Below are 21448 nucleotides of genomic sequence, written 5' to 3' on the forward strand. Positions count from 1 at the left end.
AATGACTAGCAAATGGGAAGATTTTAAAAGTGTGATATCAAGAGTCCAGGGAAGGGAAAAGTTGGCAGGTTTAGGAACCCCTGGCTGACAAGGGATATTAAGGCTCTGGTCAGGAAAAAGGAGGCATACACTGGGTTTAAGCTATCGTGCTCAAGTGAATCTCTAGATGACTATAAAATGTGTAGGAGCACACTTAAGGGGGAGATGAGAAGAGCAAAAAGAGGGTATGAGATAGATCTGGCAGATAAGGTTAAAGATAATCCCAGGAGGTTCTATAGCCATTTTAAAGAGTAAAGGGTGGCTAAAGAGGGAACAGGTCCCCTTAAAGATCAGCACAGCCGTCTATGTGTGAAGGCACAGGAGATGGGGGAGATTTTTAACGAATATTTCTCCTCAGTGTTTACCAAGGAGAGAATCATGGATGCTAAAGAAATAAGGGAAACAAGTGGGGATGTTTTGGACTGCATATATATTGCCAGACAGGAGGCATTTGCAGCCTTAAAGAGCATTAAGGTGGATAAATCCCCCGGGCCTGATCAAGTCCGTCCTCAGACGTTGTGGGAGACGCGGAAAGAAATTGCACAGGCCCTTAAAGAGATTTTTGCTTCATCTTTAGCCACTGGTGAAGTTCCGGAAGACTGGTTCCATTGTTGTTCCATTGCTTAAGAAAGGTAGCAAAGACAGGCCAGGGAGCCTGACATCAGTGGTAGGCAGGTTATTGGGGAATATCAACCTATATTTGGATAGTTAAGGTCTGATTAGGGATAGTCAGCATTGATTTGTGCGCAGGAAGTCATGTCTAATAAAGCTTTTAGAGTTTTTCGAAAAGGGAACCAAGAGAATAGATGAGGGTAGGGCAATGGATGTAGTAAACGTGAACTTTAGTAAGGCCTCTGAAAAGATCCCACACGGCAGGCTAACCCTGAAAATTCGGTCGCATGGGATCCAGGGAGAGCTAGCCAACTGGATTCAAAATTGGCCCGATGGTAGGAAGCAGAGGGTGATGGTTGAAGGTTGTTTCTCGGACTGGAGGCCTGTGACTAGTGGTGTGTCACAGTGCTGGGACCTTTGTTATTTGTTATCTACATAAATGATCTGGATGTGTATGCATAAGGCATGATTAGAAAATTTGCGGATGCAAAATTAGGAGGTATCGTTGATAGCGCAGAAGGTTATCAAAAATTAGAGGGATCTTGATCAGATGGGGAAGTGGACTGAGGATGGGCAAATGCAATTCAATACAGATAGGTGTGAGGTGTTGCAATCTGGAAAGTCAAACCAAGGTATAACTTATAAAATAAACGGTAAAGTCCTGAGGAGTGTTGTGGGACAGACGAACCTAGGAGTACAAGTACATAGCTCGTTGAAAGCAGCATCACTGGTGGACAGGGTGGTGAAGAAGGCATTTAGCATGCTGGCCTTCATCGGTTGAAGCACTGAGTATAGGATGTTACATTACAGTTATTTAAGTCATTGGTGAGGCCGCATTTGGAGTATTATGTGCAATTTTGGTCACCATGTTATAGGAAAGACATAGTTAAACTGGAAAGTGTGCAAAGAAGATTTGCGAGGATGTTGCCAGGACTAGTAGCCTGAGTTACAGAGGGAGGCTGGCCAGGATAGGACTTTATTCCTTGGAACAGAAGAGAATGAGGGGTGACCTTATTGAGGTGTATAAAATCATGAGGGGCATAGATAGAATATATGCATTCATCCTTTTTCCCAGGGATGGGAAATTGAAATCTAGAGGGCATAGGTTTAGGGTGAGGGGGGAAAAGATTTAACAAGGACCTGACAGGCAACTTTGTCACACAGAGAGTGGTGTGTATATGGAATGGGTTGACAGAGAAAGTGGTGAGGCAGGTGCAATAGCAACATTCAAGAAACATTTGGATAGACACATGGATGGGAAGGATTTAGAGGGATATGGACCAAATGTGGGCAATTGGAACTAGCCAAGTGGGCACCATAGTCACCATGGACCAGTTTGGGCTGAAGGGCCTTTTTCCTATGCTGTATTACTCTATGACTGTACACTATGACGATATATAGGTTCAAGTACCACCTTTGGATAGGATGGCCACAGAGCTGTGTCAAATTACCTTTATAAATAGGTCGACTAAATTAAAGGTTGAACAGGTGGGACTGTTAGGTGGAAGTAGCTGTAAGAATAGCCAATAAAATCTATCCACAAAGAAGAGTGCCTTGGCTTTCTGTCTCACCAACTGGCTTAGATCCAAATTGATACAAATGGGCTGTTTTGACCTATTTGAGCATATGTAATCCTATACGTGTCTTCAATTAATTGCTTATCCTGCTTGGGAACATCATTGTTGCTCTGTGCCAGAAATCCCTCAACTAGATTCAGATTGACATCAGAAAAGAGGAAACCTACAGCAAAGATTAGCGGATGTTTGCGGGTAGCTCTCAAGGATAGCAACAAATGCCACTTTACCACTAACTACAAAGTTCAGTAATTAATTATCTCTGTGGCATTCAACATTTGTGAAATATATTTTCTGTAAAATAGGTTCACTATTTCAGACAAGTAGTAACAGTTTCATTAAAACAGTACAATTTTTAGGAGGAAATTATAAATAAGGAATAACACATTGGGAAAAAAGAATAGAACTGATACACTATTGAATTAGAGAGAAAAAAAACTGCAGATGCTGGAATCCAAGGTCGGCAAACAGGATGCTCGAAGAACACAGCAAGCCAGGCAGCATCTGGAGGAAAGAAGCAGTCAACGTTTCGGCTATTAACCATCTTCAGTCCTGAAGAAGGGTAATACCCGAAATGTTGACTGCTCCTTTCCTCCTAATGCTGACTGGCTTGCTGTGTTCTTCCAGCCACCTGTTTGTCTACACTAGTGAATTGCTTGCCAAATACTTCTCTTGAATTTCCACTGTGCAAGTGTTTTTCTCAGCACGACAAAGGGAAAATCTTAGCCGAATGCCAAGCAAATATGGATCCATTAACAGGAATTGTTTGCAATTCCACTAGAAGGAAACAACAAAAACAGCAGGTCATATCTTCCAATATACCATATTGCCAGAATTTCAATCTGCCACTAAAACACTGGCAGTCCAATTTCTTGAACTACAAAGACATGAAGGAATTAAAAAGTTGACTTTAAAAAAGTAAAATTACATTGTCTGTGTTGCTTCAGAACAATATCATTTTGTTTAAAAGAAACACAGACACAGGCTTGTGTAGTATTGGCACTGTCGGGTTAGTCAATTTCCTGAACTAATTCATTCTCAGGAAATCAGCAGCACATTTGTGCACTCATTTAAAACACAATGAAGCAGTTGAGCATTAAATTCAGATGTTGACAGTGCTTCTCCACCGATCAATCAGTTCCTGTCTATGTTGCTAAATTAGAGCTGATAGTCTTTGAATACAGCAGCATTTGGATCCATGATGAATAGCATGCAGATTTATATTGTGTGTATTCACGTCGGTTCCATAGCAGTCAAATGACAGAATTGAGGCAGACTGGAATGGAACTGTTCAATGATACATAAAGTAACTGAATCGCGCACTAATCTAGTCTGCCTTTACAGGCTTTGGCCCAAGAGTTCTGGCATCAGCCCAGGACTTTTCTTGCCAACCAGACATGAATCAAATCAAGCCAACACAAATTTACCAGTCACTAACAAGATGACTAGAAAATATTTTAAATAGTGCAAACGTACAATTGATATTAGCTAATGATCTTAAAGGTACAGTTTTAATCCGAATTATGGCTTCAATGCTATTCCTCTGTACAGTTTCCCCTGAAAGACTTAATGAAAATCACTGATTTTCAGTTCTACCAATGCTGGTCTCATTTGCAATACAAGCAAAGCCTTCTTGCTTTACATCCAGTAATATACCTCAAATCAAATACTCAAATGGTCTTTAACATTTAAACAGGAGAAAGCTAGGAAAATATTTTTCCTTCTCTAAATATGGACAGCATTCTTACAAACATTAAACCAAAGCAGATCACTTAAATACACCATTTCCTTGTATTTTTTCTGTTGCAATTTGATTAATATTAACACAGTAACTTTTGATTTTGTAAAATTGAACTTTGCGACTCCATGTCAATTTTGTTTTAGGAGGACTTGTTTCTGGATCAACTTTAAAACCTGTTTTAACAAAATAAACAAAACAATGGACAGAAATGAAGTAAATACCTTGTCTCCCTCTGAGTAAATCTGACCCACAATTCAATTAATTTCAATTTAATTTCTGTCTTCTGTGTGAATGATCCTCTTCAAACCCAAATCTATAAACGTGACTCTCAATATCAAGTTAACAGCCATAGGCTCAGCTGCTCCTATAATATTGTTACATGGAGATTTTAAGCTTTTTTTCCCCCCTCTGTCAAATACTTGTTATCAACTTTAGCAAGGCAATATTTTGGATTATTACATCTATACATTGTGCTCCAATTTTGAATAAAATTTCTATACTCAATTTATATTACTCGAAATTTCAAGTATTTCCACATTTCCCAGACTAATACCTGGAGTAGGAGGGATGTCTTATGAGGAAAAGTTAGATAGCCTAAGCTGGTATCCACTGCAGTTTATTGGACTAAGAGGCAATTTGATTGAAAAATACAAGATCTTGAAGGGTCTTGACAGGTAGTAGTAGACAGGATGCTTCTTCTTATGGGATTTATTAGATTCCCCTTACACAGGATTGAGGTACTAGGCAGGTGTAGTTACAGCATGTCAAATGTGCAAGTGTTCTTTATGTATATTTATAACAGGAAAAAAGAAAGAAAAAGAACTTACATTTATGAACCTAAGATATCCTAAAGCAATTCATAGCAAATGAAGTGATACTTTTCATTTCTGCCATGTATACCTTGGTCTCACAAATGACTACTTTTGTAGTATAATTACATATCTGGACATTGGTTTGAAAGCTAAAATGGTGCTCACCTATTGTACTTGGCGGGTAAAGCGTCGCCCCCAGTGCAGATGTTCCTCACTCGACTGTTGGACAAATTTGCATTGGGATGTTGGCACACTTCCCAAGCTGAAGCAACTGCTGTGAAAGGTGGTACAAAGCTGAAAATGGGTCTCTGATTGCTACTGGTTTGCACTGATTCTGTACTGCATAGATAAATGGGTTCCTTGACAGGACCATGGGCTCCTGCTGCCTGATTGGCAGCTCTGCAGTAACCCCTGCTGACTTGCTCCTGTTTAATAACACCAGGAGTAACTAATTCAATGTAGCTCTCTTGCTCCTGCTTCACCTTCATGGGGGCAGTGGTTGTAACTGGCAAAGGGGCCCAGACATCCTCCTTTCTCTCAATACATCTACTTTCTGGAATTGGCCAAGAAGCAGCACATTCTTCAGTTGGCTGCAAATCCACCAGACTATCCTTAAGCGGGGCAGGTTCTGAGGACAAAGGGGACAGCAAACCCGAATCATCATCTCCACAAAAGGCAGTCAGGCTCCATGGACTGCCCTGTTGCTTTTCGTCTCTCGGTGATGGGAAGAACTCAAGATCAGGCAGAAAATCCACTGAGCCACCATCATCGAGGCCACCCAAGAGATCCTCTTCACAGCCACTTGGGTACAACCCCATATCTGTGTCACTCTTTGATCTATTCCCTACATCCTGCAATTCATTCAAAGCTGCAAGGCTCTGTTCCAACTCTGACAAGTCGCTAGCTGCTTGGGAAAAGGACTCTTGTTGTCCACTACCTCCATTTGTGATTCCAACTCCATCTAGTTGCTGCTTGTCACTTTTGTTGCCATCATGTGGCTGGAATTGCATCATGGGTGGCGTAGATGTCAGCATTTCACTGCCTTCCATGACACCTTCACAGTCTCTCAGACTGCCACTCCCTTCACTTAACCGAGAAACTACGTCCCAGATTTGTTTTCCTGGTTTCATGTTCTCATCCTCGACCAAATTTGCCATCACTGAGCTGGACTCTCACAGCATGACCTGCAGCAGAGAAGTGACATTTCAGGCAGACTGCTTAACATCACAAAAATAACCTGAGAAAATGAAATAAGCACCAGTTCTTAGAACCTTCAGAACACTTCAATCTTTCTCTAATCTGTTTCAAGCATACATGAAACTCAAGAGCACAATTCCATTCTACCTGTCGTGATCTGATTTATGAGGCACAGAATCGATTCTCTACTGCTTTAATTAAATGTTTTTCTCTGTGAACATGACTAAGTTGTTTGCAACTTTGACTTTTCTGCAGGTGCATCATTGTTAGGTCTACAATTCCCCAAAGGCACTGTTCCCGAGAGGGTCTGCTTCCTTATTTGCATGCTACCCGTGAGCTATATCATCCACATTCAGTCAATTTCTACATGTATACTCTACGCTATAATCAACTTCTAAACTTTCATTTCTCACAGCAATATTGCAGAAATGAAATCGAAGTACACATAATAAAGTTTGAATTACATCATAAACCACTGAACATCTCTTCCCAAGTGTTTTCTATCCTGTGAACAGCATGGTCCATCCACACAACATTCAAAATATACTGCGCTTTTACAAGTGGTACTCAGCAGTCAAAACAGAACAGGTGACTGGAATCATCTTGATTAGCTTACTAGGCTTACCATCTGTTATGAGGGTAGAATACTGGACTGAGCAGGCAATCACACTTAACGAACAAGCAATCCAGATGAAGACCTTAAAATCTTATTTATTTCGGGTATCTGCTCAATACCAACTTTTTGACTATAATGAAAACAAAGTGCTGGAGGAATTCAGGAGGTCTCGCAGAATTTGTGGTGAAACAAACAGAATAAACGAGTCCAGTGTGACTTATTTGTCTGCAGAGAAAAGCAGTATTGGACTCAAAACGTTAACTTATTTCTCTCTCTACAAATTCTGCCAGACCTGCCGAATTCTTCCAGCATTTTTCTTTTTGTTTCAGAATTTCAGCATCCACAGCACTGCTTTTAAGTTTTTAAACTGTTGAATTAATATTTCAGTGTGTTGTTCACTTGCAATTAGAAACAATGATGTAATTAATTTAGGCTACATTCTTCCTTAATTCTCTAGGATACCTGACTCCTCAGTTACAAAATAAAAACTATGCTTTGCTTCTATATTGTGTCTTACAATTTCATACCTTTCTGACAGTTTATTTAAACATTTACTTGTATATTGGATAATTGTAACATTTTTCTATCATCTACGCAAGTAGATTGCAACCTAATTCTTTTAAAATACTCACCCATACTTCCACTTTATCTATACTTGTAGTTTCCTTACTGATGCCTGTTTCACTGATTAAATTTCCATTTTCCATCGACATTTGCATTTTCTCAAGACATTTTTGTCCCTCCGGAAGTTACTTATTCTTTAAAAGGCAATTGGGACCAACAAACAAATGCAGATAAAACATTGTTTAAAAAGACTAGTCCTCCACAGAAGCACAAACCATTTTTAAACGAAGTCCACAAGAAATCTGCAATGAATTCTGTAAATTCAGTTTTAATTTAAACAATACGAATGAAAATATTGAAATGGCAAATTCTAAAATGAACAGAATAAAAAGGACCGATGCATTTTACATTAGTACCTTGCTGCGCAGGGCTTCAATTGCGGGTGAGAGATAGTAGGAACTGCAGATGCTGGAGAATGCTATGTTCATCCAGCTCTACACCTTGTTATCTTCAATTGCGGGTGTTCACTTTTGTTATTTGTGAAGGAATATGCATACTTTCTGTCCCAAAGATCGCATTCAAATCGCGCACCGTGCATATTTTGCCGAAAGACCAGGTTCATGCTCTGAACTGGGATCACAACAGAATTCGCTAAGCGATTTTGTATAGGCAATAATCCGGAAACATTGTCTACCGTATTAGGGAAATTTCAAAGGTTGGGGGAAATCCTCTAGCTCAAATGCTGCGAGCATGATTCCTGGTACCTGAAGCGCTAACAGAAACGCACACATTAAACGACAAGCGAAACGAGCACAGACATTGTCAAAGTAAGGCGCGATCTAAAAGTGCCTCAAGAAAACACGTCAGCACTCCAGCTGATCTGTCAGTCGGTGGGGACTGGTTAGCTCTGTGACCTGTCAATATAAACTTTTTCATTATTCTCCGAACTGCTATAGAACTTATTTAACCGGCATGTGAATCATCTGCCTACACGCTGTCGGTATCAGGTTTTGATCCACAATACTAGCAGGCACTGATGGGTGACGGGCTTGTCAGAGGAAAGTTTTTTTTTGGGGGGGGGGGGGGGGGAGAGAGAAAGAGGGGCGACGCCCACCAACCCTCGATCTCCATTGGATCGAGCTCCGGTGGGAGGCGGGCTCCAAGAGCCGATCGGTGTGAAAGTTGCAGTGTGTTTGTTTCTCCACCCTCTGCAACCAGCGCCCACCCAGCAGCCCCACCATCCGGGGGAAAGGGAGGGTAAATAGAAGACCGACCGGGCCCGGGCTATGACCAAGGCCGCTCCCACCTCAATGGGCTCCGGACGAAAGCGCACTCGCCTGCCAGCCGCTTCCCCTCACTTCATGAGGCCGCTCGGTCTCCGTGCTATCCGCTTCCCGCCTGCCCATTCGCTCCTTCGCTCGCCTGCCTTTCGTCCCCGATTCTAAAATGTCCGCTCAGCGACCGTTCAGCCGGGGACGCGGACGGGGATGAGACCGCCGCGCGGCCACGTAAGAGGTCGGCAAGCGCGTTCCCGGCACGCAGCCAATCACCGAGCACGTCTCGACGTCAGTCCCGTGACATTCACGCGTGAGCGGTCCTGGTTTAAAGCCGATTTACAACAGTAAATAAAATTTTAACACTAAAATGTCAGATAATTAAGCTAAAAGCAACAGACATTTGAAGTTCTGATTTCTCTGTGAATTTGGTAGCATAAGAGATGGTGAAATAATTAAAGTTGGACACCCCAAAATTGTGACATGTCAAGCTTTGCGCTGCGGCAACACCACTTTAAGGAATGTGTCTGCCCCGGGTTTCATCAAATATATTCGCAATGTTTAACTACCGACCACCCCGCCCCGTTTACTATAGTTTGAAGCAATTTGTTATAGGTTTTCTTTGCTGGATCACTATGTCTTCCAGTTTGGGGGGGGGATGGGGGCGTTTGCGAGACGTGTACGCCCAACAGCTTAATATTTTCAGAACACAAGATCGGGTCTCCGCCGAAAAGGAAACGGGAAGCGGGGAGAGAGAGAGAGCGGAGAAAACAGTTCCCTTCTCTTCGCAAACAAAAAAAAATCAAAATAAATAGTCTTGTCAATTACTCAATCTGATTGAGTTGAGGCCTCAACGTCCAAGTCACGTCGAGTAGCTCCGACCCCCTTCAGGAGGAAATGCCAACAACAATAAGATATCACTTTTTAAAAAAAAATTAAGATGCGAACCAAGCGGGTGCGTACAACAGTTTGGTGTCGGGTGAGCTGTCAACGCCGCCGTTTCTGATTTACTTCGCAACGTTTCGCGTGATAATGATTTCCAACTTACGTCTAGAAACATTCGGTGCTGCTATTCGCAATATAAAATCCTCAGCGAGGGCAATGTAAGAACCAGCAGTGTCTGAGAATGAATCCTTTGCCGCGGGATCCCGAAACGTCTTAGGCAGCAGGCGCTGTCTGAAGTTGTGTGGAAGAGTATCTCTCTCTGTGCATTCAGCCACCGAGCAGCCCCTGGACAGTAGGTGGAGCAATCAGCCAAATTTGCTGCAAATCATCTTGTAAATCTCACTGCAACATGTCACTTTCGAATCTCTTGAAAAAATAAAATTACGCTCTGCCCTCTTCACATTGTTGCACTTGCCCAACATTCAGAAACTCATCAGCACAATATTCTCTTTTTTTTTCAGGTTGCTGATGGATTATTGTGACCAGTCTGTCTCAACGTAAAAACGAGTTGCGTCAGAAAATGCGCTCATTTCCTTGCCTGTTGCTACTAGTCCCACGTTTAATTTGTCTTTCTGTCGATCTTTATAGGGGATGTGTCGCCTTCTCGCTCCTTTTCAACTCTCCTTGTTTGACTACGGTGCAAAAAAGAAACATCAATGACTACAAGGACCATTTGAGGGGCCTTCGGTGCCTATTTTAATTTCCCTTTCAACTCTCCCCGCTTGAACTAGCTGCTGGAGTCCTGCATCCCTTTACTGCACTTGTCAGTCATTTCAACCTTGAATTCAATGATCTCGATCCAATTCCCTTCGAGGCAGTTGACTTGAGATCAGAGGCACCATCACACCCAACGTCAACAAGTTGCTGTCTTAGCCTAGCCTTCTTGCGTTTCTAATTATTCCCTCAAAGAATCTTTATTTTTCAAATATCAGCTAAAACATCGACTTAGAATGGGTAAAGAAACTGATTTGCTTGTGTAATTTGTCCGTATCACTCCTTTGTGTATTCATGACAAAAATGGATGCTGGCCATTTGGCCCAGTCTATGTGTACTTTCCACATGCGCAAAACGTGCCTGTCAAGTTCCAACATAACCTTTACTTACCAACTTATTTTTAAATGTTAACATAATCTCTCGTATATCTCCATTGCACAGTATCACAAACCTCTGTTCCTCATTCCTTCTCCTATTATCTCATAGTTTCAACAATGGGACAAGTTTATTTCCATTTAACTGTTCCCATTTCTTTAATCAATTTCAACACCTCTACATCTCATGCCCTGATTCCATCTGTTCTAGAAAAGTTGGAAACATTTTGTAAAATTTTCTTTGTATTTCCTTCTACTGGGTAGCATGATAATAATTCTTACTGCTGTTGGCTGTGGCTTAGTAAGTAGCATATTTAACTGTGAATCAGCATTTGAGTATTGCTGCAAAAACTTGAGCATGAGATGTGGCACTCTGTTGCAGTGATAGAAGCTGCTGGACCGAGTTTGTGCCCATCTTTTAAGCGAAATATTTAAATGAGGTCTTCTGCCTTCACAAGTAGATGTAAAGTATTCCATTCCATTTCATTTGAGAACAAAGTAGTTCTCCCCAGTTTCTTGTCCAATATTAGTTATCGTCAGCATCACTGGAATTGAATACCTAACCGTGACCACATTGCTGCATATGGACCAGTGTGCAATTTAGCTGTTTTTACTTTAATTAAAGACTCTTCATACTCTCATTTCATTTAAACCTCCTTACTCATTCTTATTTCTATCATGTCCATAGGTTTCATGTGTTTTTTTTTCAATTATAATTTGTTTTTCACCTCTATTTATATATAGAATTGTGAAACATGCATTGTCTCCAATACAATGGTTTCGATATTTTCTAATGAACCTGTTTAGAGATGTTATATTTCATGGTCACTGCATCAAAGGTGCTGATCCACATGTACTTTATCCAGCTAGTCACAGCCAGCTGATTTGATTTTTTTGTCTGTTTAAACTGTGACTTTGAACATTAAAAATTCGGTTGCTGAGAAGAGTGTGAGTGAAGAAAAACATTTAGAAAGCATTTTGAGCAATTAGTTGGAACACAGTCGGTCAGGTTACACATTCAAACAACCTTTGTCACACAATGTAATATTCACAGAGTCACAAAAGTGTCATGATGCCAAAGAAGGCCTCTTGGCACATTGTGTCTATATGGGCTTGAAAAATGAGCACCATTACCTAGTGCCAATCTCCTGCTTTTTCCTCATACCTTACAAATTATTTTAATCCACTGCCCTCTTGAATGCCTCAATCAAACCAGCCTCCATCACACGTCTGGGCAGTTCATTGCAGACCCTAACTACTCGCTGAGTACCTACGTTACCCTTGCTTTATTTGCAGATCGTTTTAAATCCATACCGTCTTGTTCTCGTTCCTTTTACAGTTTCTCCCGATCTACTGTATCTAGCCCACTCATGATTTTGAAAGTATTTATCAGATCTTCTCTTAGCTTACTTCTCTCCATGGAGAACAGTTGCACCTTCTTCAACCTATCCTCATAAACTGAAGTTCCTTACCTCTGGAAACATTATGTAAACTGTTACTGCACTCTCCCTAATGTGTTCACATGCTTCCTATAAAGTGACACCTGGAGCTGTACACAGTACTCCAGGTGAGGTCTAACAAGTGTCTCATGCAAGTTCAACATCACCTCCTTGCCCTTATATTCTGATGTGCCTAATAATAAAGCTGAGGATTCTGTATGCTTTGTGAACTATTTTCTCTACCTGTCCTGTCACTTACAACGATCAATGCACATTTGCATTCAGGTCCATCTGCTCTTGCACCCATCTTAGAATTGTATTCCCTATTTTACATTGTATTTTAATGTTATTCTTATCAAAATTTATCACTTAACACTTCTCTGGATTGATCTGAAATTCTCTGAAATTCATCTGCGGCTTATCTGCCCAGACCACCAACTGGTCCATGTTCATCTGGAATTCTACACTAACCTTCTGACAGCTTACAATTCTTCCAAGTTTCATGTTATCTGCAAACTTTGAAAGTGCGAAAGTGCCTCCTGCACACCAAGATCTAAATCAATAATATACATCATGAAACACAAGGCTCCTAATACCAAGCACTACTGGAAATCATGTCTCACTGAATTGATTGAGTTTTTGGAAGAGGTGACAAAGAAGATTGATGAAAGCAGAGATGTAGATATTGTCTGTATGGACTTCAGTAAAGCATTTGACAAGGTTCCACATGGTGGACTGGTTAGTAAGGTTAGATCACGTGAGATCCAGGAGGAACTCGCCAATTGAACACAAAATTGGCTTGAAGGTAGGAGATGGAGGGTGGTGGTGGAGGGCTATTTTTCAGACTAGAGGCTTGTGACCAGCAGTTTGCCACAAGGATCAGTGCTGGGTCTACTGATTTTCATCACTTATATAAATGATTTGGATGTGAATATTGGAGGTATGGTTAGTAAGTTTGCAGATGACACCAAAATAGGTGGTGTAGTGGACAGTGAAGGAGATTATTTTAGAATACAACAGGACATTGATCAGATGGGCCAATGGGCTGAGGAATAGCAGATGGCATTTAATTTAGCTAAATGTGAGGCTTGCGTCTTGGTAAGGCAACACAGTTAATGATAGGGCCCTGCGGAGTGTTGCCAAACAAAGAGTCCTTTGGGATGTAGGTGCATAGATCCTTGAAAGTGAAGTTGCAGGTAGACAGGGTGATGAAGAAGGCATTTGGCAGACTTGCCTTCATAGAGATAAAAAACAGTACAGCACAGTACAGGCCCCTCGGCCCACGATGTTGTGCTGAACTTTTAACCTAATCCTAAGGTCTATCTAACCTCCACCCCAACCTTATACTATCATCCATATGCCTATCTAATAACCGCTTAAATGCCCCTAATGAGGCCGACCCCACTACCCTCTCCGGCAATGCATTCCACACCCCTACCACTGTCTGAGTAAAGAACCTACTTCTGATGTCTCCCCTATATCTACCTCCACTCACTTTAAAATTATGCCCCCTTGTAATAGCTACCTCCACCCTAGGAAAAAGTCTCTGGCTGTCTACTCTAGAGACTATGGCTCATTGGCCACAACATTAAGTACAGGAGTTGGATGTCATGTTGCAGCTGTACAGGACATTGGTGAGGTCACTTTTGGAATACTGCATACATTTCTGGTCACTCTGCTATACGAAGGATGTTGTTAAACTTGAGAGGGTGCAAAAAAGATTTACAAGGATGTTGCTGGGTCTGGAGCATTTGAGGCATAGGGAGAGGTTGAACAGGCTGGGGTTTTTTAACCTGGAACATTGGATACTGAGGGGTGAAGTTATAGAGGTTTATAAAATCATGAGGGGCATGGATGGGGTGAATAACCAAGGTCTTTTGCCTGGGATTCTGGGAGTCCAAAACAAGAGGGCAAAGGTTTAAAGTGAAAGGGATAGATTTAAAAAGGACCTGAAAGGTAATGTTTTCACACAGAGTGTGGTGCGTGAATGGAATGAGCTGCAGACAAAGTGGTGGAACTGGGTACAATTTCAACGTTTAAAAGGCATCTGGATGGGTATATGAATAGGAAGGGATAGAGGGATATGATTCAAATGTTGGCAAATGGGATTAGGTCAGATTGGGATGTCTGATAGGCAAGGAGGAATTAGACCGAAGAGTCTGCTTCCGTGCTGTTATGACTCCTTCCTTTTGCCTGAAAAATATCCATTAACCATTACTCTCTGTTTCCTAACACTCACCAGTTTTGTATCTACGTCCACATTTATTTTATGAGCTATAACTTTTTTCACTCATCTGTTGTATGGGACTATGTCAAACCCCTCCTGAATGTCCATGTATGCCACATGAACAGTGTAACCTTCATTGAGCCTTTTTGATACCTCTACAAAATTCTAGAAAGTCAGCTAAACGTGATTTCACCTTTAGAAATCCATGCTGACTCGTCCTAATCAACTCACCTTTTCCTTGTAACTCCCAATTGTACCCCGAATAATTGTCTCTTGAAGCTTCTCCACCATAGAAGTTAAACTGACTGGTCTGTAATTCCTGGCTTATCCTAACAACCTTTCTTGAACAAGGCCATAATGTTTGCAATTTTCCAGTCTTATGGCACTTATCCTGAGTGTAAGGAAAACTGTATGATTGTGGCCAGTTCCCATGCATTTTCCACTCTCATGTCCTTCAAAATCCTTGGATGCATCTCATTTGGTGCAGGTGCCTTTTTAACTCTGAAAATATTTACGATAGTGCCATAAACACTACTGTCAGAAAAGTACTGAGAGAAAGCGCTGTAAATATTTAAACTGAACTGCAGGAAAGTTTAAGTGAGTTAAAAGTCCTGAATAAAATTTTCATTACATGCTGCTCCCCTCCCTTACATAGATGTATTTAATTTGGTTGGTTTTAGTAATTAGATTAGAGGCATTAGGAGAATAACATGAAGGGACAAGGAACAAGTTCATTATAATGTCTTTTTGATCAGATGCTAAGATTTCAACAATATCCGTGAATATGACTGCGCAAGATTGTTAATTGATTTTTCACAGGTCCCTTGGCGTCCCTATTTCTCTTGCACTGAATCTGCCACAATCTTTTCCTCAACCATGGACTTTTCCCATTGTGGTAAATAAGGCCCTCAACTGTGGCTGACCCATTTCCTGTACTTCTGTCCTCACCCTTTCCTCTCTCTCCCAGAACTCCCTTTCCACCTTCCCAGCCTCAACATTCCAAGGGTTATCCTCTGCCATTTTTTGCACCTGCAATATGTTGCCACCACCAACACACTTTCTCCTCCCCTCCCAGTATTCCAAACAGATTATTTCCACCACAACATCCTGATCCTTTCCTTAATCACGTTAGATACATTGTTGTTTCCCGCTGCACCTTCCCATCAGTTACAGAAGGTAAGATCTACCTTTTCACTTGTCTCCTCATTGTCCAAGGTCCCAAACATTTCTTTTGCATGAGGCTGCAATTTAATTATCCTTCAGGTGTTCACTGCTCAGTATGATCTCCTTTACATGGGGCAGACTAACCACAGATTGAATGACACTTTGCATAACGCCTTTGCCCAGCCTGGCAGCAGAATTGACTATCCAGTTGCTTTCCATTTCAATTCACGCTTTCACACTCACATTTTTGTGCACACCTTGCTGCAGTGTTCACTTGAATCTCAACACAAGCTCAAAGAGCAACACCTCATCTTGAAATTAGGCACTTTACCAGAATTCCCAACTCAAACTGAGTTCAGAAATTTCAGTTTGTATTTTGTTCTTCATTGCTTTGCATTCAGACACAACTGTTCATTATTCTGACATTTACACTCACTCTGGACAAATAATTTGTCTCTTTACCACAACCTTACCATTCCCTTGACATTTTATTTGTTGACATTTTTGTCTGTAATCTTTCCTGCTCTCTACCTTCCCCCAGATCTTCCCTGTTATTCTTCAATCCCTCCCCCTTTCAAGAGCATAAAACCCATCAAATTTCAGCCTGAATTCAGTTCTAAGATGATATCCAACTCAACTGTTTCCCTCCTCACAGGTGTTGCTCAATCTCTTGAGTATTCCCAGCACACTGATTTCATTATAATTTGGTTGGAATTTGTAAAAATTCTGAATATGTTCATGACAGTCTATTTATGCATTAAATTTCAAGCATAGTACTGCAGAATTCTGTGTTACATTTTGAGAAATAATGGAATTATTTGGAATATACAAAATCCCCCACCAATTAAGACTATTTATTTCATAGAGGATCCAAAATATTTGAAGGTCTTGAAGGACCTTTAAGAGTGTCCAAGTCTGAACTCTTTGTGAGATAGTTAAAGTCTTAGCATCATCAGATGTTTCATAGAATCCCTACAGTGTGGAAGCAGGCCATCTGGCCATCAAGTCCACACTGACCCACCGAAGAACATCCCAACCAATCCCTATAACCCTGCATTTCCCATCGCTTATCCACATAACCTACACATCCCTGGACAATCTAGCATAGCCAATCCACCTAACCTGTGCATCTTTAGCCTGTGGGAGGAAACCAGCGCACCCGGAGGAAACCCATGCAGACATGGGGAGAATGTGCAAACAGCTGCTTGAGAATAGGAATGAACCCAGGTCCCTAGTGCTGCGAGGTAGCAGTGCTAAGTACTGAGCATTTAAATTAACAGCATTTAAATTTTAGTGTTTTAATGGTCCACAGAATCCTGAACTTCCAACTCATAATTACCAACTCTCTTCCAGTGTTCAGGGTGAAAAATGGGATGGAATTGGAACTACACCCACATTGTACCTAAACATGGTTCTAAACAATTTGGGACAAATAGCAGGGAAAATTATAATTTTAAAATGTTGTTTATTAAATTTATTAACTTTAGAGATAGAAAATAATGTGAGGACTGAGGACAGTCTGATGTATAGGAAAATATATGTAAATTGTACTTAGATAGAATAGAATAGAATAGCCTTTATTGTCATATATACTCAATGAGTATAGTGAAAATTTATACATTGCCATTTACAGTGCCAACTTAGATTTGAAAGTAGCTAGGCACAGCTTCTTTTGTTACAAGATTTAGACAATACAGAAAATAAAAAATCCAGCATCACAAAAATAAAAGTTTAGTAGAGCAGACCATGCTGGAACCTAGCTTCCAGTCTGCATGAGGCCCTGGCTCCACACTGCGTCAGGGTCACATCACACCGGGAGGCAGCTGCAGTAGGCCAGGAGGTCTCCAAGCCACGCTGGGAGGCCCATACGGGAGGAGACAGCTGCAGGAGTTCACTGTGCCATGCCAGGAGGTCCCCATGAGTTAAAGAACTTGCAGCAAGGACAGCCAATAAAGGAAATATGATGCAGCGATTTTCTGAATGCTTTTCACTTGGTTTAATTTTCCTGCTGGCACTTGGGTTCTAAATAGTCTTTGTGCCAGTAGTAAACATTTTTGCTCCTAGAAACATTATAATCTATGAGATTCCACAGGGTTTTCGCCATCTGCTACATAAAAACCTGCAAACATATAGATCATGGGTGCCAATTCTCATCAAAGTGAAGATTATGTTTCAGGGAACTGACATCTATTAGATGCTGTTGAATATTGGATCCCTTAAAAACTGAATTTTCCTAGTAGTTACTGTGTAGCATAAGATTTCATTTAAAAGCGAATACAGAGTACATAACTTTCCAAAATTCTAGCATATGAAAACAAAGGAAAGAATCATGAGAAACACAGAGGTCATAATGCCCATTGAACTAATGTCAACAATTTATCTTGCACCAAACACACCCTACTTATCAGTGTATTGTTTTAAAAAGGTAAGAAGGTTTTATTCTTAGAAGGAATGAAAACAGACCGACAGATGAAGACAAGCAAGGGATCAATGATCATCCAACATCACGAGCAGCTGTCCCGTAGCCATTGGACAAAAGGGTTCAGAATTAATTAACAAAGTGTAAGCTACCTACCCCTAGAAATATGATATAACAATAAGTGCTAAGGGCAGAGGGGAGTTCTCAGAGACCTTGCAGGCAGAAGTTCTTACCAGGTGGTGTCCAGAATGCAGTCTTCATTGAACAGTCTTCACCACATAAATGGAAAATGGACCAGAAAAGAGTAGGAAGACTGAGTGAGGAGTTCCCAACACCTCGACTAGAGAGCAGGATGTGGTCCCCACCATTTTAACAACATGAAACATTACATACCAACGGCTTGTTTGTTCTCTGGTATCAATGAACTATCCCCAATTGTCAGGTTGTATACTTTCTTTGTCTAATGGATCATGTCTAAACTGCTGCTTCTTAACAGACTCAATAAACTATCAGAAAATTTGTTGCAAATTGTTAACTGCCTACATTAGGTAACTGTGATCCCGAACCTTTAAAATCAACAATGCTATATAAGTACAAGTTATAGTTGGAAAAGAACATCAGTTAGTATTAGAGATATGAGATATTGGGCCACTGATTAAAGCTTTCTAATTGTCCCTTGTATGTCCTTGATGCACAGCTAGCTAGCCCATGAAGATGTAAATGAACTGGACCTTGGTGGAAAATCCTGTGCTTGTTGAGTGGAAGTGAGAAATTTTGTAATTATGTTTGGGTTGCTGGTGCTAGGAAGAGGAAGAAGAAGCAGAAAAAAAATACTAGTATTTGTAATTTTCCAGATAGCTGCTGCTGAGGGCAGATAGTATTGGGATCTCACGACTAGTATCTGTCTCACAGCACAAACACTGCCATGGTTAAACCATAAAGAGTGGAAACATTGTGGCTATGTCGTCAGTGAGTATGCACAAATGGTATGCTTTGGGAAAGTGTTTTCTGCCTAGAGGTGGCACAAGATTAAGTGTCGCTCAGATGATTGTAACCTTGTTTTAGCCCACACTCCTCTGGTTCACAGCAGTACCAAGTTTAAAGGAAAAGCTAGCTATTTGCACATGCACTAATTTAAGCAGTCTATAGCACACATGTGTTATGGTGTCAATAAACATGGTCAAGGAAACTAGGAAGTGGCAGAGGAGTTGAATAAACATATTGCATCAGTCTTCACAAGAGATAATAATACACCAATAGCATTCCAAATTCACTAAATGATCAAATAACACAGAAAATAAATACAATTGCTATCACTAAAGAAACCTTTCTAAGGAAACTGATGGGGATGAAGGTCCCCTGGACGTGATAGTATGTGTCTGGGATATTAAAAGAGATAGTGGATGCACTGATAAAAAGATCTTCCCAGAATCCTTAGATTCTGAAAACATAGTCTGAGAAGATTGGAAAACTGCCAACACTCTTACTTAAAAAGAGGAAACAAAATACAAGTAACTGTTGGACAGTTAGCTGAACTTCTGCTATTGGGAAAATGTTAGAGTCTTTTATAAAGGATATAATAGCAGAACATTTATAAATACATAATATGATAAAGCAGAGTCTGTGTGGCTTTCTGAAGGAGAAATCAGCCTCTCAGTACTGCAACCCTTAGGTCTCTGAAGTGGAGAATGTACCAAAACCTTCTCACCCAGAGGTGAATACTGTTAACTGAATTGCAACTAAATAAACATTACTGATCCAACTTTGGAAATTAAGCATATCACACATATGCAGATCTAAGTTCACAGAGTAACAATTCTGGCAAAAATTTTCAAAATCAAAATCATGCCTGACAAATATATTAGAACTCGTTGAGGAATTAACAAGCAGGGTAGATAAAGGGGAAGCGGTGTGTGCCAAACAATTAGATTTCCAGAAGGTATTTGATAATATAACATATGTTAGGCTGCTTAATAAGGTAAGAGAGTTGGAGGTAGTATATTAGCATGGATAGAGTATTGGTTAACCAATTGAAGACATTTGGGATAAGGGGATCATTTTCAGGATGGCAATCATAACTAATAGTGTACCACAGGGATCAGTGCTGGAACCACAACTTTTAATTATATACTAATGACTTGGATGAGGAGAGTGAATGTCCTATAGGCCAAGTTTGCAAGTGGCATAAAAATAGGTGGAAAGGCAAGAAGTGAGGATGACACAGTCTATGGAGGGATACAGGCAAGTTAAGTGAGTAGGTAAAAAGTTTGGCAGATTGAATATAATGTGGGAAAATGTGAGGTTATGAACATGAGAAGGAATAAAAGAGGACCTGAATGTTATTTAAATGGAGAAAAATTGCAGAAAGCTATAGCACAGAGGGATTTAGTAGCCCTCATGCACAAATGTCAAAAGCTTGCATACAAGTTCAGCAGGTAATAGGGTAGGCAAATGGAATTTGGCCTTTATATCAAAGGGAATAGAGTATAAAAGTTAATGAGTCTTGCTAAATCTATATATTGCAGTAGTCAGACCACAGCTTAATTACTGCACATAGTTTTGTTCCCTTTATTGAAGCAAAGATATAGTGGCATTGGAGTCAGTCCAGAGGAGGTTCATTCAGGTAATCCTGGGTATGGAGGAACCTACTTATAAGGAGAGATTGGGTAGGTTGGGCCTTTATGCATCGGAGTTTAGAAAAATGAGAGGAGACCTTATTGAAGCATATAAGACCGACAGACCATAAGACAAAGGAGCAGAAATTAGGCCATTCAGCCCATCGAGTCTGCTCCACCATTCAATCATGGCTGATAAGTTCCTCAACCCCATTCTCCTGCTTTCTCCCCGTAACCCTTGATCCTCTTGATAATCAAGAACCTATCTATCTCAGTCTTAAATGTACTCAATGACTTGGCCTCCACAGCCTTCTGTGGCAGGGAATTCCATAGACAGGTTAGATACGGAAAGGTTGTGGGAGACTGTAGGACCAGAGGGCATAGTCTCAGAATATAGGTTGCCCTTTTAAGGTAGAGATAAGGAGGAATTTATTCTCTCAGAGGTTAGTGAATTTGCAGAAATCTTCACCATAGAAGACCAGAGGCTGTGTCATTAAGTACATTGAAGGGTAAAATACACAGATTTTTCAATCTGTAAAGGAATCAACAGTTATGGCAAAAAGGCAGGAATGTGGAGTTGAGGATTATCAGGTCATTCTGAATGATAGAGCAGACTCATTGGGCTAAATGACCTGCTTCTGCTCCTATGTCTTACAGTCTTATAGATTGTTTCCTCTTGTGGAAGAGTTGAGGATCAGAGGGCATAATCTCAGAGTAAGGATTAGTCAATTTCAGACCTGAGATAAGGAGGAATTTGAAATGCTTTTCTGAGTGTAATGAATCTGTGGAATTCTTTACTGTAGAGAGTTATGGAGGTTGGATTGTTAAGTATATCTTCAAGGCTGCGATACAGATGTCTAATCATTCAAGAGAAAAGGCAGGAAAGTGGTGTTGAGGATTATCAGATCAGCTATGATCTCATTGAATTACAGAGCAGACTTGATGGGCTTTCTTCTGCTCCTTTGTCTTATGGTCTTATCTTTGTATATCCTTCAGATCTATTGTTGCTGATTCCACAGAAAAAATCTCCAACAGATTCCTTAGCCTGGAAGCAGCAGCATCTGTTTACTGTTCCTGAGCTGTTATCTCCACCTCCAATAAAAGTACATTAAAACAGCAGCT

General features: G+C 40.7%; 1 protein-coding gene across 6 annotated transcripts in view; it reads right to left on the reverse strand.

Annotated features, from left to right (window-relative positions):
* Nucleotides 1–9886, reverse strand: part of LOC109914885 (progesterone receptor) — a 103097-nt gene extending 93211 nt beyond the window's left edge. Inside the window, exons 1-4 of one of the 6 annotated variants that reach the window (XM_048604030.1) lie at nt 9478–9885; nt 8462–8752; nt 7224–7349; nt 4944–5962 (exon numbers count right to left, since the gene is read on the reverse strand). In XM_048604030.1, the coding sequence (XP_048459987.1) occupies nt 4944–5935 (992 nt within the window). In that variant the 5' untranslated portion in view covers nt 5936–5962; nt 7224–7349; nt 8462–8752; nt 9478–9885. Of the gene's footprint in view, nt 1–4943; nt 5963–7223; nt 7350–7571; nt 8217–8461; nt 8825–9477 lie in introns of those variants that run through there. The other 5 variants (XM_048604029.1, XM_048604031.1, XM_048604032.1 and 2 more) reach the window with 5 other exon arrangements.
* Between the last annotated feature and the right edge of the window lie 11562 nt (nt 9887–21448).

This window comes from Rhincodon typus, chromosome 12 (genome assembly GCF_021869965.1).
Source record: "Rhincodon typus isolate 14 chromosome 12, sRhiTyp1.1, whole genome shotgun sequence".
In the NCBI taxonomy this organism is placed as follows: domain Eukaryota; kingdom Metazoa; phylum Chordata; class Chondrichthyes; order Orectolobiformes; family Rhincodontidae; genus Rhincodon; species Rhincodon typus.